At 54.0% G+C, this 23,441-nt stretch overlaps 1 protein-coding gene across 1 annotated transcript; it reads left to right on the plus strand.

Moving 5' to 3' along the window:
- Positions 1-5,289: 5,289 nt before the first annotated feature.
- On the plus strand, positions 5,290-21,051 carry Mdfi (MyoD family inhibitor). Its single transcript, XM_036166993.1, has 4 exons — positions 5,290-5,637; positions 11,915-12,097; positions 16,220-16,447; positions 20,258-21,051. Exons 1-4 carry the CDS (start codon positions 5,562-5,564, stop codon positions 20,512-20,514), a joined length of 744 nt encoding a protein of 247 aa, XP_036022886.1. The 5' UTR covers positions 5,290-5,561; the 3' UTR covers positions 20,515-21,051.
- Positions 21,052-23,441: the final 2,390 nt, after the last annotated feature.

The raw sequence follows: 23,441 nt of genomic DNA on the forward strand, positions 1-23,441 counted from the left end.
CAAATGAGGCACATGCCTTGTGCTGGCTTCTTTTAAGACCAGGTCCTACTGTATATCCCGGTTGGCTTCCAGTTTGGGATCCTCCTGCCTCAGCCTCCCAATTGTTGGAATTATTGCAGGTATGTGATTCCACATCTAGACTTGACGAGCATCATGGAAGGGTTGGGAGGGAACCAGGCTCTTCAGGGGGGGTTGTCTTTTGGTGGGATTTAGTTATTTATCGTGTGTATGTGTATATACACACAGAAGTGGGGAGGGTACACGTCCCTCGGTGGGCAAGTGGAGTCAGAGGACCACTTTGCGGAATGATTCTCTCCTTCCACTTTTACATAGATGAACTCAGATTGTCAAGCTTACAGAGCAAGCACCCTGACCCACTCAGCCACCTCACCTACCCATATTCATTGTTCTTTGGAGTCAGGGTCTCATGTAGCCCAGGCTAGCCTGGATGTCACCATTCTCCTGCCTCAGCATCCTGAGAGTTGGATACAGGCAGACATCATTATGCCTGTCATTTCCATTAGAGCTGGAGAGTGATTGTTAATTCCTACAGAGCGCACAAACAGCCTCTCCACCCCTGCCCCCCACCCCACCCACCTACCCATCCCCCTGCCAGGTGTTGTGGCTCATGCCTGGAGTCCTGGCTAAATGGGACGCTGAGCCAAGAAGCTGGAGGTCAGAAGGCCTGAGGGAGGGGGGCCTACAGAACTATGCAATGACTTATTGTTATCTCCGCTACCTCGAGGGTTCTGGAAGGCAGCTAGTGGAGTCCAGGTTACCGTGTGTTCAGCCCCTCCCATCTTGGTGTCTCCTTCCCCACCTACACAACTGGAATGTGCATAGTGTTCCCTGGACAGACACCCTTCTAGGGAGCATGCTGGTGGGCGGGCAAAGTCCTTGTCATGAACTTTCCTGTACCATAAAAGAGGAAATACAGGAACTGGAGAGGTGGCTCTTCCAGAGGAACTGAGTTCAGATCCCAGCACCCACATCAGGAAGCTAACAACTGCTTGAAATCCTAGCTCCAAGGGATATTCAGTCTACAGCCTCTCTAAGAACATGCATTCATGTGCACACACACCTCCCCAAGTATGTGCAGTCATGTGCACAGACACATACACATAATTAAAAATAACAAAAAGGATTTAAAAAAAGCGGGGGGTGGGGGGGGGGGGGGGGGGGTGGGGATTTAGCTCAGTGGTAGAGTACTTGCCTAGCAAGCACAAAGCCCTGAGTTCAATCATCAGCTCAAAAAAAAAAAAAAAAAAAAAAGGAAATACAGGAAGAAATATAGGTTGGGGAGATGGTCTCAGTGGCTAGAGTGTGGGGACTGGAGTTTGGACCCCCAGATCCCATGTGAATGCCAGGTGCGGCACACAGAGCCTGCCTTGGACTCAGCCTCAGAGGGCATAGTCAGGGAGCTCCTGGGACAAGCAAGGAAGACTAGCCATATCTGTGAGTGCTGAGATTGATGGAGAAGAGAGCTTTTCTCAACAAGAAGAAGAAAGAGGGAGGCCCACGTCAACCTTGGGTTGCCACATACATGTGCATGCACACTAATACATGCATGCCACTCATTCATACACGTACATCCTATATACATGCACGAAAATAGAAAACAAGCAGTGTATAAAAAGAGAAGCCAGGCATGGTACCACAAGCCATTAATCCTGCCATTGGGATGCAGATGGATTTCCATGAATTGAAGGCCAACCTTCAATTGCATAGGAAAAGGAAGCCACCTACCTGTTGGGAGTCATGTGGAGGCAGGTGGGGTCTCCAGTTCCTGAGGCTGAGTTTTCCTCTACATCCCTGAGGCTGAGTTTTCCTCTGAACTTAAACATTGGTCTCAAGAAAGCAAGGGCTGTGCCTTCCTGCAAGAGACACCTGGGTGCAGAGTCACCTGGGTGCAGAGCCACCTGGGTGCAGAGTCACCTGGGTGCAGAGCCACCTGGGTGCAAGAGACATCTGGGTGCAAGAGCCACCTGGGTGCAGAGCCACCTGGTGCAGAGCCACCTGGTGCAGAGCCACCTGGGTGCAGAGCCACCTGGGTGCAGAGCCACCTGGGTGCAGAGCCACCTGGTGCAGAGTCACCTGGGTGCAGAGTCACCTGGGTGCAGAGTCACCTGGGTGCAGAGCCACCTGGTGCAGAGTCACCTGGGTGCAAAGCCACCTGGGTGCAAGAGACATCTGGGTGCAGAGACACCTGGGTGCAGAGCCTCCTGGGTGCAGAGCCTCCTGGGTGCAGAGACACCTGGGTGCAGAGCCACCTGGGTGCAGAGCCACCTGGGTGCAAGAGACATCTGGGTGCAAGAGACATCTGGGTGCAGAGACACCTGGGTGCAGAGCAACCTGGGTGCAGAGCCTCCTGGGTGCAGAGCCTCCTGGGTGCAGACCCACCTGTTATAGATCTTTGACCTCCTCCTAACTTATCCAGGCAACCTGGCCAGCTCCTTCAGGAAGAGACAGGGCCAGGGTCAGACTATGTGGGACACCTGGCCTAGGTGAAGACTTAAAAGGGCATCCCATCTCACTCATGCCACTTCAGTCAGAATGGGTATCATCAGGGAAAAACAAACAAAAATAACACCAATTCAGGCAAGGAGTCTTATTCATTGCCGGGGGAATGCAGACCTGTGTGAGATGGAAATCCATGTGGATGTTCCTCAGTAAACTAAAGACAAGTTTCTACAAGCAGATAAACCAGCTCTACCATTCCCGAGTGCACATCTGAAGGACTCTACATCAGTTTACCACTGAGATACTCGAGCATCCAAGTTTACTGTTGTGCTGCTGATAATAGGAAACAGAACCAGCCTAGATGCTCATCAACAGACAAATGGACTTAAAAAATGCAGTTCACAAGGGCAATGGAATTCTATGCAACCCTGAAGAACAGCGAAACCACATTTGCAGGAAAATGGATGGCACTGGAAATTATGTTAGTCAAAATAAGGCAGACTCAGAAAGACAAATACTGCATGTTTTCTCTTATCGGTGATTTAAAATTACACACATATATATAATTATATATGCGTGTGTGCCCCTGCATGTATGTGTAACTGTGTATTATAGATGACGAAACTCTAGCAAAGGGATCTGAAAGGAGCTAGAGAAGAGTGAGGAGGAGGAATAAATGTAATAAAGAGGGAGCCAGCCACAGGAAGCAAAGATGGCCGTGCGGGAGGGAACAAGTCAGAAGTATGAAACATGTGCCGTGGTGAATCATTATTTTATATGATAATCCAAAAATACTAGGAATAGTTGAATAGCTGGCCCTGGTCACACACACCTTTAATCCCAGTCCTTGGAGGCAAAGCAAATGTTTGAGGGTAGCCTGGTCTACACAGTGAGTTCCAGTCCAGCCATGGCAACATAGTGAGACCCTGTCTCAGAAACACTACAGTATAATAAATAACTCTGTGAAGACAGGAGAGGTGGTGCTCACCTGTACTCCCAACACTAAGGACGCTGCAGCCAGGGCATCGGGAGTTTCAGGCCCGCCTGGCTACACAGCTGGACTCCATCTCACCCAGATCCGCCCTCACCGAAATGCTTTTTATTCAAATATGGGGACATAGTTCGACGGGAGGAGCGCTTGCCCAGCATTCAGGAAACCCATCCCTAGAACAAGCCAGCTCTGGTGACCTGTAATCAGGGCTCGTGGGAAGTAGGAGCAGAAGGGTATGAAGTTCAGGGTCATCACTGGCTACACAGGAGTTTGTGGTCAACCTGGACTACAAGAAAGGGAGCACAGCTGTGTAACCAGCGAGGCTGAGGTGAAGGCGCTCTGCATGCAGCTAGTAAACACGGACTTCTGACAGCTCACGGACCGCTTGGAAACAATGAGGCTTAAGAATTGCGTTAGTTCCAGGGGCCCTGATCTGAAACAGAAAAACTTAAAGGTTGTATGCTGAAGCCAGCAGGAGACTTGAGCTGCTTTTGAAGGCAGGTGAGGCCCAGCCTACCGGCTCAGGTAAGCCGGGAAGAATGCAGCAGCCGCCAAGCCCTCCAAGCCGCGGGCGCGTCGCGGTGACTCAGCCCGTACCAGGAAGAAGGAGTGCACCCAAGCTCTCCTCCAGACAGCAGCCTGATCTCGGAGGGCTCTGGGGAGCCGAACCAAGCCCTCCGCGGCGAGCATCCCGGCATCCAGGGCGGGACCCCCTCCCGTCCCGCCTCCTTCCCAGAGCAGTCACTCCAGCCCATTGCCGGGACGAGGCTGAGGGTGGTGAGGGCTCTGCGGGCGCCGTGGGGGCCACGCGGGTCCTGGCCCCGACGGCGCCCAGAAGACCGGCAAGAGCTGTAAGTAGCGACTTCGAGGGCTGGGAGGCGACGGTGGGGAAGATCCATCCCTGGTGCCCCAGCTTCCCTCTGGCTGTAACGAGGGCTGGGAGGAGGTGGCCAGGCCGCTTCCTTAATTAGCCCTGGTGGTACCGACTCAGACGCAGGGCTTGGGGCAGCTCAGGTCCAGTGGGCTTCCTACTGAGGATCACCTTCATGGCTGCCACCTGGCTGCCAACAAGCTCTCAGAATCGGGTCCTAGGGTCACTTTGGGGGTCTCCGGACACACACACACACACACACACACACCCCACACACACATACCCTGCTTGGTGACAGCTCCTCCCCACCATCAGAGTTTACAATTCCTGACGGGCCAACAAACTGACCTCTCCTTACCTCCTTCTACACTCACCCTCTTGTTTGAAAGTTGGGGTGCCAGCCTGGAGCGGGGATGCTTCTGGCTGCTATGGGACGGATCGGAGGGTGGGGGGCGGCTGGTGAGACACCAGAAACCGGAGGTCCAGTTTCTGGCGGGCTGGATCCCAAACTCCAGGCACCCAGCTTCCAAGTGGAAATCGAGGACATGAACAAAGAGCACCAGAGGAACTAGTTTGCTCTCGTCTTTGGGACAACGCGATTTGAGGGCTACTACTATTCAGACCATTGTCCCGGGGTGATTGTGACTTCTTTCTTTTGGTATTCTGGAAACTTTTGCAAAGTTTAAGACCAAAGGAACACTCGCGGGCCCTTGTGCGCAACCCGCGAGGTTCTCCCTGCCTGAGGAGGCGGAGATCTGGGGAGACTGGAGCCCCTGGCTCTGAGCGAGGGGAGGAAACCAGACGAGCTGGCTTCCTGTGGGGGCTCGGGCCTCGGACGCCCCGCGGACAGACGTGTCCTGCCCTGGCAGCGCTGAGCCCCGCAAGGGGGAGGGGATGCGTGGGGGGCAGGGGGGAGGCAGAGACAGCGAGGAGGGGGCGGGGACAGGGTGGGCCAGGGAAGAGGGGAGGAGCGAGGGGGCTGGAGCGAGAGAAGGAAGAAGGAAGGGGCGATCGGTGGGTACGAGCTGGCGCTGGAATGGGAGCCAAGAGCGAGTGAGCGGGGAGGGGGCGCGGGCGACACCCAGGTGTCGCATGGCAGGGTCCACGCGGTGACCTGCCTGGGAGCACAGCTTGCACGCGTCTGTGCTAGGGCACCCCAGCCAGTCCCCGGTTCCCCACGCACACTCGGGGGAGGCCCGCCCCGCCTGCTGAACGCTGTTTTCTCCAGGTCCCGGGCCGATGTCCCAGGTGAGCGGTCAGTGCCTTCCTCTCTGCGACGCGCCCCATGGAGTCCCCAGCGCTGCCCTGGACCCAGGTAGGAGCGGGAATGGAAAGCGAAGATGGACCGGAGTGGGGTGGAAGGCTAAGAGGGTTTTGGGGGTGGGGTGGGGTTGTTGGTTCTCTAGCAGAGACATGGGCGGATAACTCTCAGGAGCTTGGGTGGGAGCAGGGATGAGAAGTCTGAGTGTCGGGGACCCGGCCTAAGGGGAGCAGAAGGGAGCAGAGGGCTGGGGAGAGGAGGCAGGGCCCGGAGCAGGCAGCCATGGCTGAGCGGTGTTGGCTCCAACTCCCCCCAGCCCCAGCTACACACACATACACACACACACACACACACACACACACACACACTCTCTCTCTCTCTCTCTCTCTCTCTCTCTCTCTCTCTCTCTCTCTCTCTCCCTCCGTGGTGTCTGCCCCACAATATTGGGATTTGTGTCCCAACCATTTCTGCCCAGTGTGTAAATATTTATGAGGGCCTTAGGCGGGGTGTGTGGAGGGAGGGGGGGGGCGGTGTCTGCGTCCCCTTCTTCCCTTCCCCCAAACTAAGTGCTTTTTGAAAACTTTTGTTCCAGCAACTAGTGGCTACAAACCTGGCCCCTTCCCTCCCCTTGCTAGCTGCTGTTCCCTCCGCCCAATCTCTCCCCAGCGTGACACACACACACACACACACACACACACACACACACACACACAGAGTCTACAACGTAGTAAAACGCCCCTTCCCCCATCGCAGAGGCCAAACTACCCTGATTCTCTCAACCCTACAGACTAAGGGTGTGCGGAGACCTCCCAATCTAGCTTCCCAGTCCCTTGTCGTCACAGGCGAGAGCTTTCTCTTAAGGAAGGCACTATGGAATTCCAGATTCGGTCAGAGTCAGGGGTGAGGGGCAGGGTGCAAAAGTATAGGCCCAGATTTTCTGACTTAAGCCCCTCTTTTGGTTCAGTCAGAGGCCCTGCCTTCCTCGCACCCAAACTAACCTCTCTCTCCCTTTCCTCAAACTGTCTCAGTAATGAAGATCCAAGCCCAGACCTCAAACTCCCTTCATGGTCCTAGGCAAGTCCTTTCCCCTTCTCTGGCCTCAGTCTCTACCCCCACCTCCTGCGCCCCACCACCAACCTGGCCACTCTTGCTGGTGTGTCTTTTTGGGGAATGGTCTCAGCTGCCTGTCTACCTGGCAGGCCCCTCACAGCTGTAGAGGTGGAAGATCTCCAAACACTGAGGGATGTCTGGCCAATGGAGACAGTGCGTCTGCGTTCTTGTCTTTGCCAGCCCTAAATCTGGTAGAGCCCTTGACTTAGGATTCTGGGGAACATACTCCTCCAAGGACCAGGCTCCTTCAGCTTGGAAGGACAGTGGGGAGCAGGGGGCTGGGAGGCCTTTGTGTCTGGGAACGTTCTCTGTCTCTCTTGGCCTCCCTCCCACGCCCACTTTTCCATTCTTTCTTCCTTCATTTTCTCTGCTCTCTCTCTGATATCTCTTTCCAGACCCCCTCTCCTGTCTGACGTACTCTCCACCCAATAGCAGAGGAAGGGAGCAAAGTATGCTCAAGACAGGGGGAGCTGCTGGGAAGCCTTAGTCCTGGGCTGTAATTTGAGGTCCCCAGTGTCTCAGCAAGCCCCCTCCCCAGCCTGAACTGGGCCAGACAATGTGGCTTTTGTAACACCTTGTCCATTCTGTACTGTTCTGCCTGCTACCCAGGAAGCCCAAACCGCAGGAGATGTAGCCAAAACCCCACAGATGCCTGACCCTGAGACCAGAACCCCCTATGCTCCCTGTGCACCCACAGGACAGGAGGCCCCGGCATTGTCCCCAGAGTGGAAGCTGCTGGCAGGACAGGCAGGGTGTGACATGCCTCCTCCTTCAGGCGTCCAAGATGTGGACGGGGCACAGAGAACTCAGGGCAGCTGTGGTTAGGGCAGGTTTCCAAGTCCTCACACTCTTGACTCTCTCCCTGGCCTCTACCCCACCCATTCCTGAGAGCCCCAAGAGCCTGGCTCCCTAACCCACAAATTTCTGCCTAGCACTGGGGTGTCACATTTCAATCCATGGCTCTAAATTCAATTTCCTGGGAACTGGAGCCCTTGGACCCAAAATAAAACAACTGGATTGAACATAACCAGCAGCTCAGATCCTCTCCAGGCCTGCACTTAGCGGCCTGGGTCTCCAACTAGTGGGTTTGCTAAATGGACATCAAAATAGCCCTCCTCTGTTCTCCTTGGGCTTCGAAGCCAGATGCCACCCAAAATCCTTGATGTGGCCCCTCTTTATCTTTCCCCTGACCTGGGGCATTCTGAACTCCAACACTCAGCCCCAGACATACAGAGTAAATACTGACCACCAAAAAAGGGAAGGAGATGGACAGGGGTCCAGTTTGTAGGAGAAACTACCACTTCATTGCCAATTGTCAGTAACAGGGCCGTGTGGAGGACCAACTGATATCACAAGTGTCGGGGAAGGCTTTCTGGAGAAAGAGATGATGTTGCGGCTAGATCAGGGAGGTTGGGCGGCAGTGTGGTCATGAGGGACTATATTAGCACAGGTAATTTGGCCAGAAGCTGTAGTGATGACCCAGGGGCCTGGACAGGCTAGTCTGCCTGGAACACAAGACCTTTGTACATTAACTGTAGATGTGTGACAGAGGCTGTAAATGTCTAGTCATGCTGGAGTGAATGTGAGGTTTCAGCCGCCACTCTCTGGCCTAAAGTCCTGGTCTTCTCCTTCCAGGGACAGTCACAGCCCAAGTGGGAGGGGGCTCAGACCCACTGTCCACAAAGACAATGCTGGGGGTCGGACTCGGAGCCCCAGAACATAGGAACTGGCCAGGTTTGAAGTAAAGCCATCCCACCTGGAAGAGGTTCTCCTCTTCCTTCCTGGTGGAGAACTAACCCCCAACCTGGTGGATATCAGACAGTGGGAATCCACAAGGTCCCTGCTGCTGGAGTGAGTCTCCCCGATTTTGCTGTGGGACATGTGGATTTAAATATGTTCTTCCCACTTCTTTGTAGAGAGACTTGCAGACCCCAGGTTAGGGATGAGCATGGGTTAGAATGACTCCTGGCTGGATTTCACCAGGGGTGGCAAGACACTAGCATGTTTGAGGTCACTGTAAATTAAAGAATGATGTCACTCTGGTCAGGTGGGTGAGATAGATGTACAGCTGGAAGGCCAGATGGCACCTGCTAAGATCCCAGCTGGGGACATCAGCCCCTTTCCATCGATGCCCTCAGCAGATCCCAACTCCACCTTCCTTCTGCCCTCTCTCACACCCACACATCAGGAGATTCTCCTTAGAGATACTCTCTTCTCCATGGCGGGACAGTGGAGTCTTTGGGTCGCAGAAGGAAAACCGGGCTCTCTAGCTCCTTGATCTGCCCACCTGTACCCCGGCTTTTTCTGTCCCCTGTGCTCTGGCTCTTCTGTCCCCTGTGCCCCGGCTCTTCTGTCCCCTGTGCTCTGGCTCTTCTGTCCCCTGTGCTCTGGCTCTTCTGTCCCCTGTGCCCTGGCTCTTCTGTCCCCTGTGTTCTGGCTCTTCTGTCCCCTGTGCTCTGGCTCTTCTGTCCCCTGTGCCCTGGCTCTTCTGTCCCCTGTGCCCCGGCTCTTCTGTCCCCTGTGCTCTGGTTCTTCTGTCCCCTGTGCTCTGGCTCTTCTGTCCCCTGTGCCCTGGCTCTTCAGTCCCACCTGCCCTACAAGTGCTGTTCCTAGCCCACACCTTGGCCCGGACCCTGACTGCCTTTTTCTTCCAGCTCTGCTGGCCTGTATCTGAGCACTTGCTTTGTCCCTCCTCTGCCCCCCACCGTGACCTTCCTAGCTTCAGGAGGTCTGGTCTCTCTAGAATTTTTTGTTCCATCCAGGTTCACCAGCTTGTAGTGATTATAGGAGAGCCACTTGGGTGCAAAAGTCAGAGACGGGCACTCCCAATCCTTAACCCCTCTTTCTTCTCAAGCCCTGGCGGATAACAGAGCAGGAATCTTGACTCTGTCTATTCAGGACTGTGTATTCTGGTGACCTCAGGAGAAAGTCTGGGAAACCAAGGGACTTTAGTGACCAGCTGCTGTTCCAGGCTCCCAGCCTCAGTAACACCGAATGACACGTGCCCCCTCATGCCCACCAAGCTGGTAGCTCTGGGGTCTTGGTTCCCATTGCTCTTCTCAACACCCTCTCCCACAATGATGGTTTAAGATTCAGTGGATACTGCCTTCTCCAGGGTACTCCTGACACACACACACCCCAACAGGCTTTTAAAGCTTGTTTTGTTGTTGTTGTTATTATTGTTGTTGTTTGAGACAATGTTTCTCAATTTAACTGCCCTGGCTGTCCTAGACCTCACTCTGTAGACCAGGCTGGCCTATAACTCACAGAGATCCTCCTGCCTCTGCCTCCTGAGTGCTGGGATCAAAGGTGTGCGCCACCAACGCCCAGTTTAAAAAAAAAATTTTTTTAAAGACTTGGTCTCATGAGGCCCAGGCTGGCCTTGAACTTGCTTTGTGGCCAAAGCTGGCCTTTAAGTTTTGGTGCTCTTGCCAGTACCTCTCAAGCACTGGGATTATAGGTAAGTGATGCCACTCCCTGTTGGCATCACTCAAGGGGTTTTTGTTTTTTGGTTTCGGGTCTTTGGCAGTGCTGGGAGCGGCAACCACGGTTCTTGTTTTCAGGTCAAACAAGTGCTAAACCGGGACACTGAAATACACTCCAACTCTCGTCCCCACCATCCGCAACCTCTTTTTTTTTTTTTTTTTTGTGAGTCTGATCTTGCTATGCAAAGATCTAACACATAAGCCTCCTGCACCTCCTTCTCTCTGCCCAGCTCCCATCTGTAGATGGGGCCTGTGGTTTGCCCTGGGCAGGCAGAAGCATGCCTACTCAGGCCTGCAGTCCTCTGTGGTACCCAATAGGCCTCTGGGATCGCTGTCTGCATGGCCAAGGGGAACTAAGGGCTGTTTACAGGGTCTCGGGCTCAGCAGCCAGTGAGGTGGCTGGACACTGGAGCACCCCAGGCCTGCTTCCAGCTTCTGACCCCGCCCCCCATCCAAGTGCCCACATCTTCATGGATGGCTGTCGCCTCTCTCTCTCTGATCTGCAGACAGCTCAGAGAACATCTATGTAAGAGAACATCTTGTCTCCGTTCTCTGTAATGGAACCTATTTCCTTTGCAGGCCCACCTGTCTCCATCTCTTGCTGGATTGGATGCTGATCTCTTATCTTGGGTGTCACTGCTGTTTTCTTCCCTCTCCCTCCTTCATCTCTGTAGCCCGCCTCCCCATAGCCCTGCCCATCGGTGTCTGTGTCTCTCAGAGTCTGTTGCTCCTGCTTCTTCTTTCTCCCAGCATAGGAAGTGTGAGAAGACACAGGTGGAGAGGCCATGCTCTGAGACCACTGCCATCTCATTGCACAGCACAGCCTGGGGTCTGCTGCAAGGCAGCTGCACCCCGAAATTATCCTAGTTGGGGCCCTGTGGCCCCCAGCTTTACCCCCAGACCTGCCTTACCCAGAGACTGAGGCTGTGGGCTCTCAGACTCCTCCCATCCCGTCCTTTCCTGGGAGTCCAAGGGGCCTTAGTCCTGCTGCTAAGGGAGCTGTGGTTTGAAGGTGGCCTGGTTCCCTCATTCCGCCCACCCTGCCCTGAGCCACTCTTAATTACACGGGGCTGCGGCTCACCTCTTCCCCAGTGCCCCTGTCTGTCTCCTGGCCTCTCTTCCTGCCTGGGGCCCCTCCCTGCTCCTCACCCCCAGGTTGCTCTCCGTCTCCTCTCCCATGCCAGTCCCCCCTCTGACCCAGTTTCTCCACGTCTGCCCTCTTCCTGTCTCTTTGCTGCTCCTCGCCCTGGTGTGCCAGGCCCTGTCTGTCTCTGTCTTCTTCATGGTGACTTCCTTGCTGGTCCCAGGCAGCCTGTTACTGGGTCCCAGCAGCTCTGCCTTCCCACCCAATTTCCTGAATTCTCTTTTAGCATCTACCTTGTAGAGCCCGTCGGTCTCCACGGCTGTCTCCTTGACTCCATTGCTGAACTGCCTGTCTGTCTTCTCTTAGCCTCTCCTCTGCCTGCTTCTCTTTATGCTATAGGCCCCTCCTTCTGATGCCACATACATGTACTCCCAGGGACACTTACATGCACACATGCCCTTGCACACATGTGAGTTATGATTCAGGAACTTTCATTTGGAGGTCAGATACCATAGCAGATAAGGTGATAGCTGGGTGACTCGTGAAGGGACCAGAAGTAAGGAGCTCATGGTGTGCTCTGGCCTATAGGTCAGACCTGGGCACACAGGAGGACACCAGGAAAACAGTCCTTTATCGTCTGCTTTTTCCCTAGCCCAGACCATGTCCCTCCTCCCTGGACTGGAGGTAGCAACAGGATCCACTAACCCTGCAGAGGCATCGTCAGGAGAGGGCTCCCCAGAGGAGGTGGTACCCTCCATGCCCCAAGACAGCAGTCCTGGGGCTCACCAGGCTCTGAACAGCACTGACCTCGATGTTCTCACAGAAGCTGTGACGTGTGAGTCCCAGGGAATGGGGGTCTGGGGTAGCAACATGCAAGGGTTGCCCTAGGAAATCCAAACTGGGTATGTCATCAGGAGCACAGGTGCAGCAACTCTCTACCCCATCAGAGGCCAGGCTCCAGGCAACACCCTTTGCCTCCAAGAGAGAGAACTGGTGTGCTGGGCAGGACAAGACACTGAAACATGATGCAGTGTACCCTTCAGGGCAGGACCCGGGTGCAAAGGAAAGAGAGAAGCCCCAGATGCTCCAGGGAGAACACAGAGAAATCCATCTTTTGTCCAGGACTGGCTGGGGGTCTCCAAGGTGCCCTGGGAGCCAGGCACACACAACTGCTGCCTTCCATGACAGCATCTCAACTCGAATTTCCTGTCTTTGAATGAGGGCTTTCCTAGAGAGGCATCATCATAGCTTTTGTCAAGCCTATTCTATAGATGGGAAACTGAGGCACAGACCCAGACCAGACCAGGACACAAGCCTGGCACTCAAGTCTCCTGGCCCCACTCTGCTGCGCCCACCTGCTCTGTTAGCATAAATAATATGCCTTCTGCACCTCTAGCGAGGGCATCTGGAGCCAAGCTGACAGCCTGGAAGTAGGGTTCTTGACTCCCCTGAGAGCAACGTCTTTAGTCTTTAGTCTTTTGCGCACGCGCACACACACACACACACACACACACACACACACACACACACTTGAGAAAAGGAGGTCACGGCCGTGGCCACAGGGAGGGGCCCCAGGTGAGAGTGGGACAGACACCCCTGTGTCTGTGGCCTTGGGTGTTTGCACTGTGACTCAACACCACCCCCACCCCTTGGCCACCCCACAACCGAGGCCACAGGCGAGCTTTGTGTCTACAGTACCTCCCAGGGCCCTGGGCTCACCACAGACTCCCTCCTTCTGGCCACTGTACCCATGTTATTCAGCAGGACAAGGGACAGTGAAGCTGGCCAGAGGCTCAGCCAGCCTTCTCTGGAGCCAGGATGATTCAGGCCTGGCCACTCCTGTGGCTTTGCTTCTGTTTGCCAGGTGCAGGCCCCAGCCATGTCTTGCCCCCACCCCAGCATGGCACCTCTGTTTCCCAGCTTCTCACTGGTGGTGTCCTCCCAGACTCCAGACTCCTCTCTCCACTTCCTAGCTGGGGAATCTTCTGTGAGTTATACCCACTGTCCTCAGGATTTTTCATCTGAGAAATGTGCCAACAATAGATTGCTTGTGGTGTTTAGAGACATTACTCACGTCAGAATCTTATACACTGTCTTGCCCCTAATACCTACTCAAAACGAGTTAACTAACTACTTCATAACATACTTCATAAGAAGTATGAGTCGGGGGGTGGTGGCACACACCTTTAATCCCAGCGCTTGGGAGGCAGAGCCAGGTGGATCTCTGTGAGTTCGAGGCCAGCCTGGTCTATGAGTGAGATCCAGGTCAGGCACCAAAACTACACAGAGAAAGCAAACAAACAAACAAACAAATAAACAAACAAACAACAAACAGAAGTATGGCAGTTTCCCTCAGTCCCTCAGTCCCCTGCCCCTTGCCTCTCTGTCCTGAGCCCAGCTAGGAATCTCAGGCCAGTCCCACTTCTGCGATTCACCAACTGTGTGGCCTTGGGAGACTTTACTTTCCACCTCCTGAACTTCATTTCCTCATCAAGGAAAAAAGATAGTGGTCCAGGCATGGTGGTCTACAGGCATGGTGGTCTACAGGCATGGTGGTCCAAGCATGGTGGTCTACAGGCATGGTGGTCCAGGCATGGTGGTCCACAGGCATGGTGGTCCAGGCATGGTGGTCTACAGGCATGGTGGTCTACAGGCATGGTGGTCCAGGCATGGTGGTCTACAGGCATGGTGGTCCAGGCATGGTGGTCTACAGGCATGGTGGTCCAGGCATGGTGGTCCAGGCATGGTGGTCCAGACATGGTGGTCCAGACATGGTGGTCTACAGGCATGGTGGTCCAGGCATGGTGGTCCAGACATGGTGGTCTACAGGCATGGTGGTCTACAGGCATGGTGGTCCAGGCATGGTGGTCTACAGGCATGGTGGTCTACAGGCATGGTGGTCCAGGCATGGTGGTCTACAGGCATGGTGGTCTACAGGCATGGTGGTCTACAGGCATGGTGGTCCAGGCATGGTGGTCTACAGGCATGGTGGTCTACAGGCATGGTGGTCTACAGGCATGGTGGTCCAGGCATGGTGGTCTACAGGCATGGTGGTCTACAGGCATGGTGGTCTACAGGCATGGTGGTCTACAGGCATGGTGGTCTAGGCATGGTGGTCCAGGCATGGTGGTCTACAGGCATGGTGGTCTACAGGCATGGTGGTCTACAGGCATGGTGGTCTACAGGCATGGTGGTCCAGGCATGGTGGTCTACAGGCATGGTGGTCTACAGGCATGGTGGTCCAGGCATGGTGGTCTACAGGCATGGTGGTCTACAGGCATGGTGGTCTACAGGCATGGTGGTCCAGGCATGGTGGTCCAGGCATGGTGGTCTCCAGGCATGGTGGTCTACAGGCATGGTGGTCTCCAGGCATGGTGGTCTACAGGCATGGTGGTCTACAGGCATGGTGGTCCAAGCATGGTGGTCTACAGGCATGGTGGTCCAGGCATGGTGGTCTACAGGCATGGTGGTCTACAGACATGGTGGTCTACAGGCATGGTGGTCCAGGCATGGTGGTCTACAGGCATGGTGGTCTACAGGCATGGTGGTCCACAGGCATGGTGGTCCAGACATGGTGGTCTACAGGCATGGTGGTCCAGGCATGGTGGTCTACAGGCATGGTGGTCTACAGGCATGGTGGTCCACAGGCATGGTGGTCCAGGCATGGTGGTCTACAGGCATGGTGGTCCAGGCATGGTGGTCCACAGGCATGGTGGTCCAGGCATGGTGATCTACAGGCATGGTGGTCTACAAGCATGGTGGTCCAGGCATAGTGGGCCAGGCATGGTGGTCTACAGGCATGGTGGTCTACAGTCATGGTGGTCCAGGCATGGTGGTCTACACTAGTAATCCCAGCACGTCGGAAGTGGAGACAGGAGGATGAGGGACTTGAAAGTCATCATCGTCAGCTACAAAGCCAGGTTGAGTCCCATGAGAAAACAATTAGCAAGTATTGGGGACAGTGACTGGCCCCCACAGTCCAGAGCTGCACTCAGGCCGCCTTCCTCTCTCCTGAGCACCCCCTGACATCCCCTCCTGTAGAATGTGAATCCACGAGTCAGCCTGGAGAAGTGAGGGCGCTAGGATCCAGCTGAGGGAATGGAAATGCCCCGTGTTTGCAGGAGGCATTCAGCAGCAGGGGCCCAGACCTCTTGTGACCCCTTCTTACACCCCTACCAGCATAACACACATGCCCTCACCTCCTGAGACTAGTGCAAAGCGGCTCAATGGAGCATCCTTTGAGAGAGATCTAGAGAGCCTCTGAGGACTTGGGGCCCAGCTTCCTACAATGGGTTGCTTGGGCTAGGAGGGAAACTAGCCTTCCTGGAGGTCTCTCTCCCTACCAGCTGTCTTCCTGCGCCCCCCCCCCAGACCCAGAAGCCCTTCATCACTCTCTGCCCACAGCAGCACGGCAGGATGGGACTGCGCATGGCTGAGGGCAAGAAGCAGAAAATAAGGGGCTGCTGTGAGGGGCCCTTGAGTCCAGGGCCAAGCATGCGTTTCCAAACAGATGTTCCCAATAAGTCACCCAGCAGCACCAAGGGCGAAAACAGCTGGGGGTTTGGCACAGGCCGAGGTGACGGTTAACTGATTCACCACCATCTTAAGCAACCCCAGCCAACAGAGTCTCCCCGACCCCACCATTCTAACCCAGATCCCAGAGCCTAAAACAAGAGAGCAGATTTCACGTGGAGTAAGAAAGTGGGGTCCAGGCAACCCTGCTTTGTACCTTTGGTTTTAGTTTTTGTTTTTCTGCGATGAGCACTGCCATGGGAATTGGGAGCTGAGCCCCAGTCTCTGACTGTTCCCACAATGTCACTCTGGGTTAGTCATTTCTGCTTTCTAGGCCTCAATTTCTCTGTGGACACACATCTGCCCCGGAGCGTAACTAAGAATGAAGCAGGCAGGATTCGAACTGGTCACTGGAGGGTGATCACCTTTGTCTCCATCTCTCCAGGCCAGCCTCGGGGGAACCCCTTAGGCTGCACCCCACTACTGCCAAATGGCTCCGGCCACAACCACCCCTCAGAACTGGGCAGTGCTGGGCATGCGGGGAATGGTGCTCCAGGAGGCCCCAAGGCCCACCGGAAGTTGCAAACGCACCCATCTCTGGGCAGCCAGGCCGGGAGGAAGAGCAAAGGCAGCCCTCGCTCTGCTTCCCAGGTCCCCCTGCAGGCACAGGAAGGTAAGACCCCTGCCACCCCACAGCCGCAGACAGGCAGCATCACCAGCTGCTGCTTAAGAAATGCATAGCTCTGTGAGTTCGAGGCCAGTCTGGTCTACAAAGCGAGTTCCAGGTCAGAGAGACCCTGTCTTGGGGAAAAAAGGAAGGAAGGGAGGGAGGGAGGGAGGGAGGGAGGGAGAGAGAGAGAGAGAGAGAGAGAGAGAGAGAGAAAGAAAGAAAGAAAGAAAGAAAGAAAGAAAGAAAGAAAAAGCCCCAGCTCAGCTGGACACAGTGCTTCAGTGCTTCATGCCTACTGGCTCAGCACTTAGGAGGATGAGGCAGGAGAATCAAGGCCATTCTGGGCTACATAACCAGACCCTGTCTCAAGCAGCAATAAACCAGGCATGATGGCCTACACCCCTACTGTCCAGCACTCGAGGCTGAAGTAGGATGTATGACCTGAGTTTGCTTCCTGGTATCCACATAGTGGATATACTGACTCCTCCAAGTTGACCTCTGATCTCCACATGTATGTGGGATGCGTGTATAGAAGGGTAGACCTCCAGCCTCCAGTGAATCATCTATGGGGCCCAGGGGAAAACAGCTAGAGGCTGGACAGAAGCCAAGGGAAGGTTGATGCAGGGGGTCCAAGAGCCTGGCCCAAAGGAGCTCTTGACATCCTGGAGTCAGCTTAGTAGACCTTGCAAAGCACACCCTCTTAGGCTCTCTGACAAGGAATGTAGCCACCTGGGCTGATCCAGCTTAAGTCACTTTATTTCTAGAATCAGAAAATGTCCACCAGGGGATTGTGGGGCACGTGCTTAGCATGCACACGGCTCTGCTTTCCATCCCCAGCACCAAAGAAAATGAAAAAAAAGTCCTTTAGGAGTGGACCATCTGTTTAGTCAAAACAAAAGGAGAGAATAAAATGATGCTGAGCTGCAGGTGCGGGTAGGGTGGGAGTGGGAGGAAGTGGGGGCACCTACTCATGCTGGGGGACCCTGGCCTGACCCCCTGGTGCAGGATTCAGTGTATGCATTTGTTGTTGCTGGTTTTAAGATTTATTTATTTTATGTGTATGAGTTTTGCCTTCATGTGTGCGTGTGTACCATGTGTGTGCCTGCTGCTGTCAGAGAGGGTGTCAGATCCCCTGAAACTGGAACTACGAATTGGTTTGAGAGCCACCTTGTAGAAGCTAGGAATCCAACTGGATGGACTCAAACCCAGGTCCTCTGCAAGAACAGCAAATGCTCTTAACCATTGAGCCAGTCTTTCTAGGGTAGGCACTGTCCCCCCCACCTCTTCCCACCCCCCCCAATCTGTTAAGTAAGGCATTCTGAAACCTCACCCCTTGGGGCAGATTCTGCCCAAAGTATTTTATGACAGGCAGCCATTCTTAACTTGCTCTGGGGAAGGTGGGGAGAAGTGGCTAGGTGGTAGAGCATTTGTCTAGCATATTCAAGGTCCTAGGTTCAATTCCAAGAGTGCAAGAAAATAAATAATAATAACAACTGTGGGTTCTGGGCATCTGCTGCATGCTAGTTACCTAGCCCATGCCCTCAGTGGGCTCTCAAGAGAAGGGCACCCGTGGGATCATTATCCATGTGACAGGTGCAAGTTTAGAGGTTGTATTAGCATGGGAACTGCCGCAACAGTGCAGGAGGCTGAGATAGGGATCCAGGCAGGGAACATGAACAGGACGTGTTTGGCATTTGGCAGGCTGACTGAGACTCCAGGAGGCAGGGACTTTGGGAAGGTTTTTATTAACTGTGGCAATTATGTTAGGGGTGCAAAGATGACCTGAAGACACACGGAACGGTTGGGTGGACCAAGGGTTTTTAAATACCTCAGTGATTTACCACATTTGCATTTAAAGAGAACTACTGTATCCATTTGGGGCACAGATAGAAGACCTGACTGCCACACTGGATGCTAGAGATGCATCCATTGGCAAAGTGTAACTCTGGTGGGCTGGGCTGGGTGTTCTGTCCCCTGGCCTGGCCCTCAGGAGGGCTTACTGCCCAGCACTCAGCAGGGAGAGCTACAGTCCACCAGTTCAGCTAAGTGCCTCTGTGTTCACTTTGTGTAGCCCAAACTGGCCTCAGATTCTCTATGTAGTCGACGATGACCTTGAACTCCTGATCCTCTTGCCTGTACCTGAGCTGGGGTTGCAGACATGCACACCTAGAACTTTATACACAGTGCTGGGGATAGGACTTGGGACTTTGTGCACACGCTTAGTAGGGAAGCATTCTACTGACTGAGCCACATCCTGTTCTAGGGACATGTGGCACATCTGTGAACTCAGACCCAGGCGAATGCCCTAGCAGAACCTGTGTCTTAGTCAGGGTTTACTATTGCTGTGAAGAGACACCATGACCACGGCAACTCTTACAAAGAAAACATTTCATTGAGGGTGGCTCACTTACAGCTTCAGAAGTTCAGTCCATTATCATCAAGAAGGGGAGCAAGACTTTGTGCAGGCAGACATGGTGCAGGAGCTGAGTGCTACATCTTGCAGGCAACAGGAAGTCCACTGAACAGTTACACTGAGGGGAGCTTGAGCAAGAGACCTCAAAGCCCGCCCCCACAGTGACGCACTTCCTCCAACAAGGCCATGCCTCCTAATAGTGCCGCTCCTCCGGGGGCCATTTTCTTTCAAGCCACCACAACCTGGCAAGGGTGAGATGACCATCTGCTCAAAGCCTTTTGGGCAGTGGGCAATGAGAGAGCTAGGAAGACAGAAGTGTGCCAGAGGGTGGTGAGGGGTGTGCCAGGGTGAGGAGGTTCTCCTTTCTACTGGGCAGGGGTAGTGGAGCCTGCTGGAGAGATGACTTTTGGAGAAACAAGGTGAGAAAGGAGTGAGGCTATTCCAGGCAGAGAGAGGGGTACCTGCTCGGCCGTGCCTGGCCGGGGTTCCATTAGAAGGTCAGTATAGACAGAGCAGAGTAGAAGGTGCCCAGGAATAGTCAGGAGAGACAGCTCACCAGCCCGAGGACCACCGGGACCTAAGCTCCCCGCTGGAGGGAGTCTGCGATGCTCTGAGTGGGATCTGATACAGCCTCTGGTTCAGTTTTATTTTTTCAGCCTCTATTTTTAAAGGTCTTCTTGGCTCTGGGACAGACAACAGATTGGTGAGGTACAGCCAAAGACAGAGTGTGGAGCTCAATGAGTGAGGGGTGAGCAGAATTCTGGATTGCATATTGTTCTTTATTTGTTTCATGTAGCCCAGGCTGACCTCAAACTCACCAAGTAGCTGAGGATGCCCCTAAACTGCTGATCTTCCTGCTCCTGCCTCCCAAATACTGGGATTACAGGTGTGTGCCACCATGCCCAGTTTCTGCAGTGTGGGGAACTGAACTCAGGGCCCTGCATGCTAGGCAATCACTCTATTAACTGAGCTGAATTCCCAGCCCTTTGGATATATCTTTAGGTGGCTAATCTCTGTACCTCAGTTTCTTCATCTGTAGAATGAGGCTAATTACAGCCCACATCATAGAGTTGTTATGGGAGGCTTAGGCGAGTGTACTTCCTGCACAGCACTTATAACAGGGCCCGAACACCTCTTTACCCAGGTTTGTTAAATACATAATCAGAGGGCAAGTCAGAACAGGGATGCCCAATGCGCACTGCCTGGGCTCCTCCAACCCCACTCCAATTTGCTTGCCTCCTGTCCCTATAAAGACACTGGGTATCCCCATCTAGCTCCATTTGCTTCTTGAGGCAATGAGGACCACAGAAGCTGGGTGACACTGTAGGCACTCAGCCGCTCTGTTGGACTGTTGGGGCTCCCTTGCTCCCACCTCTCACTCACCTACCCACTGCCCACAGATTGCTGCGTCCACTGCATACTGTCCTGTCTGTTCTGTGAGTTCCTGACACTCTGCAACCTCGTCCTGGACTGTGTCACCTGCGGCTCCTGCAGCTCAGAAGACTCCTGCCTCTGCTGTTGCTGCTGTGGCTCCGGAGAGTGTGCGGACTGTGACCTGCCCTGCGACCTGGACTGTGGCATCGTGGACGCCTGCTGCGAATCAGCAGACTGCCTGGAGATCTGCATGGAGTGTTGTGGACTCTGCTTCTCCTCCTGACGCCCCAGAGCGGCCCCAGAGCTGTCACACAAAGCCTGACACCTCCCCTGACCCCAGGGCCCCCTCAGAATCCCAACCCAGATGTGAGAAGGTGGGATGGCCCAAGGAGCCATCTCAGCCACAGGACAGGTCTGTAACTGACAAGCCTGTTCTCCTGGATGGATGACCAGGAACACAACATCTAGAACCTGGTGGGACAGAACCAGCTAGCTGCCAGGACTCAGAACACTGTGAAAGGTAGGGGTAGGGGTGGATGGGAGGCCCATGTCCTTCTCTACCTCTCTGCTCCAGGTGCCCGCCTCCCTCTGCTACCCCAGCTTGGAAGACAGATAATGTGAAAAGACACCTGCCCAGCCCACTGTGGGCCCCTCCCCTCCTCCCAGGCTCATTTAGGGGCCTAACCCATATAGCGACCCAAGAGGGTGGGGCTTGGGGTGGCTTGGGTGGGAGGGGACAGTAAGGAAAAGACTAGAAGTGGGGGAGAGGGAGGGTCTGTGCTATACGTTGCTGTAAATAAAGATATTTGTTCAGTCTCCACTTTCTTCAGGACTTGTGACAAAGTGTGGGGACGTAAGTGCTCGAAAGCAAACCCTTCCCGACAGCACCTTGTATGGGCCCCGGATGGGCTAGTAAGTGAAACACCACACAAGCATGAGAAATTGGCTTTGACTCCCCAGAGTCCACATAGAAGATGGATGTAGAAACCCGTGTCTCTGTTCCAGCTCCTACAGAAGGCAGACAGGAGACTCTCTGGAAGCTTGAAGGGGAGCTATCACACAAGAAATTGTTTCAAACGAGATGGAAGGCGAGGGCTGCCCCTGAGGTTGTCCTGTGGCACACACACAGTAACACACACACTCTGTGCTGCTCTCTGGGATCCATTTTCCTTCTGCTGTCTTCTTCCCCAGGAAGACACACTGCCCTTCTCCCTGGCTCATGGTTTCCCTTCCTGCAAGGGAGGAAAAAGGATAGGTCCACTTCTCACCACCGTTCAGAGTGCCCGCCAACTGACAACGCAGCCCGGCAAGGGAAGAGTTAACCTTAGCTGTAATTAACAACAGATGCGTTCAGGCTTTGATTAATTAATCTCCTGCTGACTGCAGCTCCTCCAAGCTTCCCAATGGAGTTGTTCCAAGGCTCAGGCTGCCCCTGTGTCAACTGCAGAGGGGTGCCTAGGAAGAAGGGGTTACCCCAGGCCTGTATATCCTGACTTGTACCTGAAATCCTGGGGGTCGGGGGCAGATGTGGCCTGAGCAAGGGTCATATTCCCTGGCCCAAGTCCTGGGCCCCAGTTGCCAGAGGCAGGAAGAGAAGGAAGCCTCGTCAGGACCACAGGAGCCCTGGAGGTCATGGGTCCAGTGACCCACTCAGGCAAAAAGTAGGATGTGGCCAGCAGTGGCAGACCTGGGTATCACTGATCTGCCCTGGGGTACGTAGGCCCACGGGGATCAGGATCAGGTCACATGGCAGGGAGTTAGGGGTCCAAGGATGAGACTTGGCTGAGGAGGGCCTGTGAAATGTAGACACACAAAGGTATGAGCGGGTGCTGTTTCCATCTCAACGGCTCGTGTAGCTCACGGAACTTCTGAGGAAGGATACTCAGAAGGGTTGTAGGCAATGCAAACTCTTTGGGGGTACCCTGCAGTAGCAGAAGGCTGTGACAGGCCCTGAAGGGGACTGGTGCCCTACAGGCCCATACCACAGACCTTACTTTGCCTGCTTTCCAGATTCTAACACCACACTGGAAACTTAGGAAAAGACAGGACCAGCCTGGAGTCACACAATCAAGCCATGAGAAAGCTCAAGGCCCCCTAGTGTTCATTAGTTTGTCTATATTTGTTTACAATTTTTATTTAGTTATTGCAAATGTCCAAGGCTCAAGTCCAATCTGCATTCATATGCTTGTTTGTTTGTTTGTTTGTTTGTTTTGAGACGGGGTCTTTCTATGTAGTCCTGGCTGTCGTGGAGCTCACTATGTGGACTAGGCTGGTCTCGAACTCACAGATCTGCCTGCCCTTCCCTACCCTGTACTGGAATTAAAGGCACACACCACCACTTACAGCTTCTTTTTGTTATTGTTTTTCAACAAAAATTGTGAAGGTAATTTGATCCTCCCAGTAACCCCAGGGCTGAGGCAGAACCACCTAGAGCAGTGGATGGGTGACTTGGCTTTATTCATTTTTTTTGTTGAACTGAGGATCGAACCTAGAGTCTTGTGCTTGCTAGGCAAGCGCTCTACCACTGAGCTAAATCCCCAACCCTTGGCTTTATTCTTGTCCATTCTCAGCAGTCATAAACACACCCATTTACATAAATATACTATCTCTGAAGAAGATTCCAGAAAATGAAAGGTGGGTGGTAATGGTGCATGCCTGTAATCCCACACTCCAGTGGCTGGGACAGGTTACAAGTTAGCAACATAGTAGGAACATGTCTCAGACAGAGTCTGAAAGTGGCATCCCTGGGCACATGAGTGTCTGACACTGGCAGGGCCCCCAGTGGGCCTCTGTGAATGTCGACCACACACATGGCCTCAGGCTGTCCCAGGCTCCCACTGCCCTCAGCTCTTTTCATTGGAGGAGACTTGGGAAGTGGCTTCCGTTCAGCCCCTGGCAGCCTCATATCTCCTTCAGTCGGGGGTTGGGGGCTGAGAGTGAGTCAGAAAATCCAGGGTAAAGGATGAGGGGCTCCTGACCAATTCGGCATCAAGCCAGGTGGCCAGGAAGCCCCTCCTTGGCCTCCCTGTCTGCTCACAGACTGCTGGCAGAGGCAGGAAGAGGCACCTCTGCAGTCCAAACACTGATTTCCTGTTGTAGGCTCCAGGCTGTTTTCTTTAGGATAGTGGCTGAATCTGAGAGCTGAGTGTGGTGGGGGCAGGACACAGGAAGGATTTAGCCAGGCTCAGCACAGGCATGAACCTTCAGGGG

This window comes from Onychomys torridus, chromosome 18 (assembly GCF_903995425.1).
Source record: "Onychomys torridus chromosome 18, mOncTor1.1, whole genome shotgun sequence".
In the NCBI taxonomy this organism is placed as follows: domain Eukaryota; kingdom Metazoa; phylum Chordata; class Mammalia; order Rodentia; family Cricetidae; genus Onychomys; species Onychomys torridus.